Below are 11,766 nucleotides of genomic sequence, written 5' to 3'. Positions count from 1 at the left end.
TTTTTTTTTGGTTAATCAAAAATCTTGATTACTTGAGTAACTGAACTTTTGAGTAATCATAATTTCCAATTAATCGAATAATTGAGTTATTTACTTTATGATTAATTAAAATTTTGAGTAATCAATTAATCGCACAGCCCTAATATAAAGTGTTATGGATGTGGGATGATTATAACCCGTGCCGACTTGCAGTTGAAGTTTTGATCCAGAACTTGTACTGAAGTAGTCATGCGGTGCGAAAAAATTTAACATCACATAAAAGTGTTCTTATACGATATGTATTTCCATCTGTATATATGACTGTGTGGATACATATGTACATATGTAGTTGATGCAAATTCTGCCAAATTCACAGTATTTAATTAATTGTTCAAAATCACGTTCTGTGAAAACGAAATAAAACAAACACAGATGATGTCTGATGAAAATAGAAACATTTCTATTTCGTATAAACGTGCATTTGTTTTGTACAGAAACAAATCGAATATGCCTTTACACGATATGTTGGTATTGCCATATGTAAAATGTGGCATGTACGCATGCAAATACATATCGTGTAAGAACGCTTTAGACAGTCGGCATGTTTATCGCACGCATACTGGAGCTGAAACGTATTAAATATGGACCGCAATCACTATGAGGTCCATCAAAAAATTTATATTAATAATTATTTCAAGATTTTAGAATTTGTTTTTAACAAATTTCTGAGTTTTTTCGCGCTTTGAAACAACAAGCGTATTTTATTTAACCATAACAAGCTAGTAGCTAAATCATGGTCAACTAAAACCGAATTGGCTTATTTCCCATGAGCCGTGCACAGAAAAACTGATTCTTAGAGACTAAAAAATGCCTAGTCCGTTTGCATCGTGCGGGCGATGAGGCATGATGGGCAATATGGGCGTAGCCAGGTAGTGGTAACATTTTTCCTATATATTCCAAAATATTACCAGGAAATGCTAGCTTAATAGTTTCAGCCCCACCAGAGAGGGAAGCTAGACGTATTTGCGGCAATAAGTAGAGAGAGGGCGAAAAACGTGAGAGCGAAAAGCTTAAAATGCTGGCCGACATGAAAAAAAGGGCCGACATTTTTATCAGAGAGTCAGGCGACTTACGGAAGATCTCAAGACTCCTGTAAGTACAACCATGGCGACCTAGTGACCGATATCCAGAACGTACATAAATTATGGAGGGAACACCTTTCGACCCTATTGAATGGCAGCACTGAAAGTTGTGGAGAAGACGAACCCGAGCCCCCAGTCAATGAGGATGGAGCCGATGTCCCAGCGCCCGACGATAACGAAGTACGAATAGCGATTATGCTGATGAAAAATAACAAAGTTGCTGGAACTGGCGGCCTGTCAGTCGAGGTATCCAAGTACAATGGAGAGGAGCTGGTAAGGTGCAGGTATTTAAGGATGCTCTGCCCAATCTACAAAAAAGGTGACCCTGCAATGCGCGCCAACTATCTTATCGAGCTTGTTGTGTGGAAGACTGAAACCCACCGTCAACGAACTGGTTGCGCCTTACCAGTGTGGCTTCAGATCTGCCAAATCCACCATAGATCTCGTATTGGCAATACGCCAAAACTTGGAAAAGATCCGTGAGAAAAAGCTCGACACACAACTTCTATTTGTCGATTTCAAAGCCGCTTTCGACATCACGAAAAGAAGTTGTCTTTATGCCACGATGCACATAGGAGTATTTGAACGATTTAGGCGGCCATAAACCAATTTGACAAAATTTTGAAGGAAACTTAAAAAAATAGTCACATCCGATAGAGACCATTCCAGATAACATATCCCAGTCTTGAACAAAAATTTTTAACAGCTGGAAACTCTGTTAATGTTTTAACCTAGATATAAACCTTCTCGCCGAGACGAACACGTAAGCATGCGTGTTTCTACAATCGGACCACGGCAACATGGAGTCTATCGAAACGTTAAGAAACTTTATTTTCTTAGTTTTGATGGAATAATTCGACGTCCTCTCCATTTTTTTTGAGCTTGAGGCCTATTTTTTTCTTTTTTTAATGAAAAATATTGTAGAAAAAAAAACAAGAATTTACTATTTTATTTTTTTTTTGCATTTGAAGTCATAATATCGTCACCAGAAATGCAAAAAGACGTAACACACATCGTCGCTGAAATGAAAAAAGTCGTAACTTATAAAAAGTTCAAAATTCACTTATTCATTGATACGATGGCTTTCATCGAATTAGAACTCCCCTCGACTTTTTATGAAAAAGGACTTTTTCCATTTCGGTGACGATGTTTGTTATGTCTTTATATTTCAGGTGACCGACCACCTGTGTGGAAGATGGACCTGTTTATTTATATATGTACATTTATGTATACAACCTTAAAAAATATTGTATTAGATAATCTATGCCTATGTATATAAATAAATTTAATATTTTTTTGCGTTCTCTGGTTGTACCACGCTCGCTGCGAGTTCGCGCGGCACGCGGCATGAAAGCAAAAGCACCCGTGGCAGGAGCGAAAAAAATTAACAAGTCATTTTTAGCAAAAAAAAACCGACTTAAAAAAAATATATATACATATATCTATATATTTCATGATCCAAAGATCGGATCTAAACCAAATTAGTATGGGACTACCTCTGAGACACTACCTTTATTATTGAAATCGGTTGACGTGGTGCAAAGTTATGCGGTAGCATACATAAAAAACAAAAAAAAAAAATATTCCGACGAACTGATAACCTCCTCCTTTTTTGGAAGTCGGTTAATAACTAGCGACTCCGTGTGTTTCCGTGTTTTTTTCTTTAAAATAATGTACTATAGAATAAGGATTGATATTCAATGTATACATTTGTCTATATCTATCTTGATTCGTTTTGGCTGTTACAAACAACCGTTATGTGAACAAAGTTAATATACCCTTGTGCACAAGTGCGCTCAAATTTTACATGTGAAATTATTTAGAAGTCTTGTGGTAACTTCTTTTTAACTTCGTAGCCAATACTTCAACTTCAAGTCGGCAAGTATTATCATCATCCCACAGCAATAAAACTTTTATATATTTATTTAGCTGAAAAGAAAAAAAATTTAAAGTATGCGTATCGATTTTTGCAAAAAAAAAAATGTACATAGCGCACACGATCTTCAAAATCATATGAACTGAAATTTTTCCAGTTTTCATAAATGCAAAAGCTAAATCTGAGGTAAAGCTCCAGTTACATGGGGCGATTTTGTAGACGACTCAACATTACTCTACAAAAATCGCTCGTGTAAATGGCAGGCCAATAGTAACTTTTGCAGGCCATTATCGCCTGTGAAGAAATCGCCTCATGTAAATGCATCTTTATGTTATGGGAAAGGGAGTCTTTGCTCTGATTTTTCCAGCTTAATGCTGCTTTCACAGGGACATAAATTCATTCATATGTACAGGGACGTTGCTAAGAAATTTTTTGGTGGGGGCGAGAGGAAATACACACGACAAGTCATCCACATTACCACGTTTATAACGGCTCGATTTCCTGTTTAGATTTCAGTACAATTCAAAGAACATATAACCAAAGAACATGGTAAACTTTGGCAATACACAATATGTATAGTGTAGTGGCTAAATTAGGGCTGCCAGACGTCCTGGTTTTCCAGGATTTGTCCTGAATTAGACAAATTGTCCTGGTGTCCTGGTCCACACTTAAATTGTCCTGGTTTTTTTAATGAAGGTCAATTCATTGACACCCATCTAATTTTTAGCAGACTTCCTATGAAAAAAAGGTTGAGCTTTCTGTCATAAGTAGTCGAAAGTCGAAACGGAACGTTTTTTCTAACCTTTTTTTCTGTTTAGTTTTTTTGGTTAAAATCAAAATTTTTTATTTTCAAATGCCAAAAAGTGCAAGTACATGGCTGACTGGCAATAGATACTACCCAGTAGATAGTTTTAGGAGCTTCCAAAAGACCTTTCTGAAAGTCATTCCTTTCTTCGTTCTTTTTTGTATGGAATGGCACAAATTGAAGGCTTAGGCGTAGGAGGCAGAAAAGAAAAACCAACGTTTTTGCTTTAAAATCAACGGCCGAAAAGCTCCAAATATACAACTCGTAACAATTTATATACATTGGCCCTACTTACAAACTAAAAAAATATATACTTAACTTACCAGTGTGCTAGCATATTCAAGACGAATACAATTTAACAAGAGCGCAAGAACGGAAAATGGAAATGAACGTTCATTTATACTGGCATGTATACACAGCAGCAAGCTCATGCCACCAACAGCAATGTCGTATGCATCAAATTTCTACTGGGTACATACAAATGTATGCATACTAGGGGATCACTAAACGAATCGTTTCGTTTTGTATTGTGAACACTAACTTTATATAGGTTTCGTTTGTTTCCCTATTTCTCTGCATTCAATTGTTTTGTTTGCGTTAGCTATCGCGAACGCTAGCAGAGTAAAATTACCGCTCGCAAAATGTTTCCGAGTGATTTGAATCGGTTGTGTTTCGTTACCTTCTATGAGCGAAACTAAATGATACCGACACGTTCGCTATTGTTTGTTTTCGTTCTCTGCTTCAAATCACCGACTTGCCAGGTCCTAGCCTGGCAGGATCATAGTAATTGATTGATGAAAAGGCATAACATTGAAAAAATATGTTCCATCGTGTCCTGGAATAAAACTTTCAAATTTCAAAGGGTTTGAACGCACTGATTCCAAAAGTAAGGACTTGTCGGCTTGAAAGGAGCGGATTTTTCTAAAATATCATATTGATTTAAGCTAAAAAGAAAATCTTCTATGGACGCATTCGAAATATATCACGATTTAAAATTTTGGACGTAAAATCTTCGCCTATCCATCGCATGTTTTTTGCTAGTTTCTGCGAAGTATGGTGACTACTTTTTGGTCTGCCTGTAGTGATTAGTGGTAAATTTTAAATATTTACACAAAAATGATATTTACAGCGGATTTCAAGCAAAAATTTGTTTTTTTTGGAAAGTGGGCGTGGTTCGCCCATTCATGTAAAATATGTGTATCTCGAAAACAGCTTCACCAATCTGCGGTTAATTTGAAACACACATTGCGCCTGGCCTTCTTAAACACCGTTTTGAAAATTTTTTAAATCAGACAAAAACCACGCTTTCTAGAAACATCGATAACTTTGAGTTTTCGAAAATTATCGTTTTTTGCATGTAAAGAAAATGAATCACACGTGAATTTATTGATTCCTCAATGGATTTCGAACAATTTTATGTATAATTTATTTACGTTTTTTTTTAAACGGTGAATCGCATGGTTGTTGGAATTTTTCTTCTCTCGTGATTGGATAGAGAAGCAAAGTGAATGGGTCTGGTGGTGAACGAGGAAAAAAGAAATATCTCCTGTCATCACACAAACAGTCAGAGCATACGCATCTTGGCACCCACGTCACTGTTGACAGTTACAAGTTTGAAGAAGTAGACGACTTCGTTTATTTGGGAACCAGCAGTAACACCAATAATAATGTCAGCCTTGAAATCCAACGGGGAATCACTCTTGCCAACAGGTGCTACTTTGGACTGAGTAGGCAATTGAGAAGTAAAGTCCTCTCTCATCGTATAAAGATTACACTCTATAAGTCACTCATCATGCCTGTGCTGGTGTATGGCGCGGACGCGTAGACAATGAAAACATCTGATGAAGCGGCTCTTGGAGTTTTCGAAAAGACCAGGTGGAGCAGGACTTGGCTTCACTTAGCATTTCCAATTGGCGTCGGTTAGTACGGAAGAAAAATGACTGGCGTGCTGTTCTGGACTCGGCCAAGATCGCTTTGGCGGTTACAGCGCTAATAAAGGAGAAGAAGAAGAAGAGGAATCGCATGGTTCCGGAGATTTGCCCATGTGTACGCCTAATACGATTCAACAACTCTCAACTCGCATGCAAAATTTGATTTATGGTGGTACGGTTAAAAGTTTCAGCTCGATTAAACAGCGTGTGTCCAAATAACGTGGTAATGATAGTAACAGTAAAATAGCGTCAGTAATAGTAATAGGAGGACTAATAATAATAATAATAATAATACTATTTTGACGCTTACACTAAGTGGAGAAGCTCGTCCTCCAATTTGTGGTGTACTTCTTAACGTTAATACGTCATAAATTCTGAGTTGAACAAAAGTAACAAAGTTCACATAGAAGTAAAAGTTTATAAACAAACTGAATTATAAACAATATTTATTTTTAAGACTCAGAAAAGCGTCATATTTCAGACTCTAATATGACTCCTAACTTGGACTCGTATTTGCGTGCCCTTCTAAGAAGGGAAATATGTTCTGTTGTTCTGACTTTATAGCTCAGAAAGAGGGTTACAACTCAGAATTCGTTGACTTGTTTGACTCTAAAATGAGTCCGAATGTTTATAGAGATGTAATAAATTTAGTTAGTATGCATATAAGTATACATACATATACATACATATATTGTTCAGCATTAATTTCTTTGACATATGTAATTTTCAACTTACGTATGGCTTCGGTGCGTGTGACAACTCCATCTGATACGCAACAGTAGTCAACATATATTATTCCGAAACTTAAGAAACACGCATCCCTCAGCACATTGTTCCATTGTAACTCGAATGGGTAAAATAGCAATATAAGACCAGCAACAAAAAGAACCACATATACTCCGGCTCCAAACAGATCCGGGAACATTGGATCGCCACCGCCTAGGTTTGAGAAAGCTTCTATAAGATCGGGGGACCCATTGCCAAAAGCTAAGAGCGTTACTCCTGCTAGATGTTCATTAAGACCCATAATTCTCGATACGACTTTCAAGGCAGGAACAAAACTGTTGTTTCAATGTTTTGAAAAAATAAAACATTTCTTTAAAACAAAAAATTAGATTTGTATGTACGTATGTATGCATATACTGTAATGTTCAGATAATAGATGTTGTACATTGTGACAGCGCCATTTGGTACGCCTTTAGCTCAATGTTGTATTTTGGAAGTACGTCAGAATCGAGGAAGAAAGGAAGTCCGCTTTAGGAAACAGTAGTAGATTTCCTTTATTTTTGTTATCTTAAAGAATAATGGAAAATTAAACAAATAAACTCCGCTTCACTTAACTACTTGAATAGGTACACTTAGTTTTCTCAAGATCTGAGCTGATATCTGCAATTGTGGGCATCGGAGAAGCTTTGTTTTATTCTCATTTTAATGAACGATCCAGAGAGAAGATAAAAACATACGCGAAAAATCCCGATTAAGGCGCTTCAAATGAGCACTAAATTCAACGAAATATTCTCAACAAAATGAAAAAAAATGTGCATGTCTTACAGTTCCTCTCGTATTAAGCCTTAAGTGTATGCACACTTGTTAAATACATAAGTAATATGAACATACATATATGTAAGGCATATGACTTATTTCTAAAATTAAATATACATATGTGTACTGGGGTGGGAAAACGTACATACATATATATAAATGCAACCAAAAATTGGTTTCTAAATATTTATTTTCTTGCCTTTTTCAGTACCACTTACTATGAAAATTCCATAAATTCCATATATGTACAGTGACTGACTTATTCAAGTGTTCACATGTTAATTTTTTTTATATCCACAATGTTTTTCAAGATACAGTGTTTTTTTATTACTGTTTTATAAAAATACTGTTCATGCTTGAACCAAAACCATATATGTATGTAAATCAAATGTTCAACCAAATTTCAAACTTTTGAATTTGAAGATTAAGAACATTTTTGGATGTGCAGTTTTATAGCCCAAAAAATGTTAGTCTGATAAAGTGCAAGTTTCTAGTCGTTATGTTTGGTGGCCACTGTGGTGTACTGGTAATTCCACTCCGCAGGGCCTGGGTTCAAAGTAACATCGCAAAAATATAGAAAAAAGGTTTTTTCTTAACAGCGGTCGTCCGTCGGCAGGCAATGGCAAAACCTCCGAGTGTATTTCTGCCATGAAAAACAGCTTCTCATAAAAATACAATCGTCGTTCGGAGTCGGCGTAAAACTGTAGGTCCCTCCGCTTTGTGTGACAATATTAAGGCGCCAATCTATTATTATTATTGTGTTAAAAAAAGTACAATAAATAAAAATTTTACGTTTTTTTTTTGCCGAAATGACGATTTTTATGGGGTAAATTGACGATTTTTCAGCGAAAACTTTCGTCAACGCCGGTGTGATTATAGATATTATAGATAGATCAACGATGGGCAAACGCTTAGCAAAATGCGGCTCTTTTTACTTTCTCTTTGCTTAGAACATTCTGGCCCTTTATACTTTTTAAAAAACATATTTCTTTGCTGCACTTTCTTTTCCATTGTGTTGCATTTTTGATTTTATTCTTTTTATATACACATACGCAAATTGAGATCGCAATATTATCCGCAATTAAAAAATGAAAATTGGCTTTCTGACTTAATGTTCTTTACCGATATAAAAATTTGCAAAACTTGAATTTGTCTCTACAAGGAGGAATAAAAATGTTTTTGATTTGTCGCAAATTAAATGTACGTTTGCATACTTCATAACCCTTTTTTTGTAGCATAATTGAGGATGAATTTACAATATCCGAAATACTCCGATTTAAGAAAAGCGAATAAGGGTTGAAGTTTTTGGAATTAAAAGATAAGGCAACATAAAGCATTCCAGTTTTTTTTATGAAAAAATGGAAAAAATAAAACTTTAACAGAAGAAAAATTAAAAAAATAACAGGTTCTGTGCAAAATTTTTCCATTTGTGCTAAAGCCTGTTCTGTTACAAAAAAATCAAGTTGCTAATGAAGAATATCGATTGATAAAGAAAGGAATAATGAGTGGTCAAATGAAAATACGCAAGGATTTGTTATATGAACAACTAATTTTGAAGCAAAAAACAAAACCGACTTCAATTCTTCAATTATCGGATCTAAACAAAATTAGTATGGGACCACCCCCGATGAAAAAAGAATTTATCGAAATCGGTTAATGTCGTCCAAAGTTATGCGGTGACATACATAAAAAAAAAATTTTATTTCGACGAACTGATAACCTCCTCCCTTTTTTGAAGTCGGTTAAAAATGAGCACAAAAGTGTGGTACTCAGGTGTACGTGGGGTATGAGCAACATTCTTTCTTGCGCATTTGATAAAGCACGTTTTAATAAAAGATATTTCGGCAGCGTAAATTTACCAGCACTTTCCTGTTTAAGCGGGTGTTTTTTTAAGTGAAAAATATAGATAGTTTCGTGAAGAGAACTGAGAAAGGTAAATATCTGATATTGAATGAAGTAAAATAACTGATATTGAATGATAAAATATCTTATATTGAAGGAAGTAAATAGCTCTAAAAAATCGAATTATTTTAATTAGCAACGACTCCTTCTGGTTTTTATGAAGTTTTGTTTCACGCAAAATATTTTAATACAAGTTTTGAAAAATTCTTGAAGAAAATGGCTATAAGAAGTTTTTTCATCCTGTAAAATTTCTAAAAATGGGCTTGGCAAATATTTTTTACAAATATGCCAAGCGCAGTATAAAGCCAAATTGTAAGTTTAAAACACTATCGAAAACTGTCGATAGTTATCGATGGTTTCTAAAGAACTATCGATAGTGTCGACTACGCTCCCAAGTCCAAACATCGACTCGGACCACTATCTTGTTGCAGCCAAGATGCAGCAAAAAATGTGCGCCCAGAAATGGGAGGAAAGCTTAACGTCGAAAAGCTGTAATCACAACAGACAGCCAATGCATTCGCGACTCGACCCCCACACCTGCTCTCAGAGAGCACTCTTCAACAAACCGATATGTGCGAGCAGTGGAAGCACATTTCCCGTTCATTAAGTACCGCCGCCGAAGAAGTACTCGGATTTCAGCGAGCTCGAAGGAACAAGTAGTACGATGAGGAGTGTCAAGAACCTGCAGAGAAAAAATATGTCGCTTATAGGTACGGTGACCATAATTATGGCAGCTGAATACGGGACAAAAAATAATTTTGCTAATTTTTTGCATAAAAGCCTTGAAACAGCAATACATTAGCCTCGGATCAGCATTTTATTTGGCATATATTTTTTGATATTTTGTGAATGCAGCACATAAATATTCAGTTGTAACATCACACACTCGCTGAATATTTTTCCATAGCTTTGTACTTTGTGCTCGGGATTTTTACCCCACAAAATGTCTTTCAAACATTCCTAGGCAGGGAAACATGATGAAAATAGCCGGCTACTTATAAAGCACGAGCGGAGTATTCAACGGATTATTGTCAGACTTAGATTTCGACCAAGCACAAAGCAGTGTGCAGGAAAAAGTATCGAGTACAAAAATACTTGGTAAATTGAGAAAAGTATCGAGTATGTACTTGGATTTACTTGTATCGATTTATCCCTACTTCAGAAACCCTCTACATATCGATGGCTGCCAGTTCAAAAACGCCATATGTCAGAAAAATTTTCAACAATGCGCTATTTCAGCATTTGATTGAAGAACGCCCTATTTTGGAATTTAATTGAAAAATTCTGAAGTCGGATGTTCTTGAAAAGTATTCCGAGATAGGGCGTTTTCGAACTGGCTGCCGAGATAGGTCAATCTTCAACTCAGCCATCGATATGTGCTCCTCGATTCGAATCACAAGCATCCAGATTTAACAAGTAATTTTTAGCAAAAAAAAAAACCGACTTAAAAAAAAAATATATATATCTATAATATATATTTCATGATCCAATGATCGGATCTAAACCAAATTAGTATGGGACCACCTCTGAGGCACTACCTTTCCGTTGCAAAAAGAATTATGACGTGGTCCAAAGTTATGCGGTAACATACATAAAAAAAAAAAAAAAGATTCCGACGAACTGATAACCTCCTCCTTTTTTGGAAGTCGGTTAAAAATAAAAACTGGTTCATAGGCATGTCATTTTTATGAGCTGTTAAGGCAAAGAATACCGAATACGGGCTAAATACGGGACATTAAAATAAATACAGAACATTTGACGTCCGTATGAAATAAATAAATTACCAGGACAAAGGACGAAAAAAGAGGACTGTCCCGTATAATACAGGACGGATGGTCACCGTACCTATAGGGCCAAGTTGCGATCGGGCCCAACGCGAGTCATGTGGGACCACACTCTATAAGTTCCTCATCATGCCCGTGCTGGTGTATGGCGCCGATGCATGGACAATGACTACAGCCGATGAGGCGGCTCTTGGAGTATTCGAGTGAAAGATTTTGCGGAGGATTTACGGGCGTTTAGGCGTTGGCGGTGGGGAGCACCGCAGACGATGGAACGATAAGCTGTATGAGCTTTACAACGACTGCTGCGAATTAAAACACAGCGGCTCCGCTGGCTTGAACTCGGCCAAAATCGCTTAGGTGGCTACAGCGCCAAATAGGAAGTATGAATACCATATTGAAAAGTATTGCAGGATGTACAGTGCTGCCAGATTTTTAATGTTAAAGTTAAAATATATTTGAGGGATGCATGTATATAAATTCAGAAAACCTTAACAAAACAAATTTAAATAATTTTTAACAAAAAATACGCCGAAAACATACTTGACAGTTAAAATATGCGCTATACCTCAAAATAGGCTATCATATGCAAAAATGGCGAAAATATTCAAAAATATGCCTTTTAGGTTAATTCATATTTATATCTTCTCTATTAATCACCAATCCCGAAAACCCCCATGGAAAACGTTTAAAGCGAATCGGATCGACTAGAATTTGTTTGCTGCCATATTGGGTCTGCCATTTTGAATTTTTCCAGCCTGACCTCAGATTCGTAAAATCATGGTCTAGGTTCATAATCAGCAATGTC

General features: G+C 36.2%; 1 protein-coding gene across 1 annotated transcript in view; it reads right to left on the bottom strand.

Annotated features, from left to right (window-relative positions):
• Positions 1 to 6,760, bottom strand: part of LOC118752031 (mitochondrial sodium/calcium exchanger protein-like) — a 16,762-nt gene extending 10,002 nt beyond the window's left edge. The window contains exon 1 of the mRNA XM_036486856.1: positions 6,469 to 6,760. Within this exon, the coding sequence (XP_036342749.1) occupies positions 6,469 to 6,760 (292 nt within the window). The remainder of the gene's footprint in view (positions 1 to 6,468) is intronic.
• Positions 6,761 to 11,766: the final 5,006 nt, after the last annotated feature.

The sequence above is a fragment of the Rhagoletis pomonella genome, unplaced genomic scaffold, assembly GCF_013731165.1.
Source record: "Rhagoletis pomonella isolate Grant_MI unplaced genomic scaffold, Rhpom_1.0 Rhpom_scaffold_01179, whole genome shotgun sequence".
Taxonomy (NCBI): domain Eukaryota; kingdom Metazoa; phylum Arthropoda; class Insecta; order Diptera; family Tephritidae; genus Rhagoletis; species Rhagoletis pomonella.
This window is presented reverse-complemented; position numbering and strand designations above follow the sequence as displayed.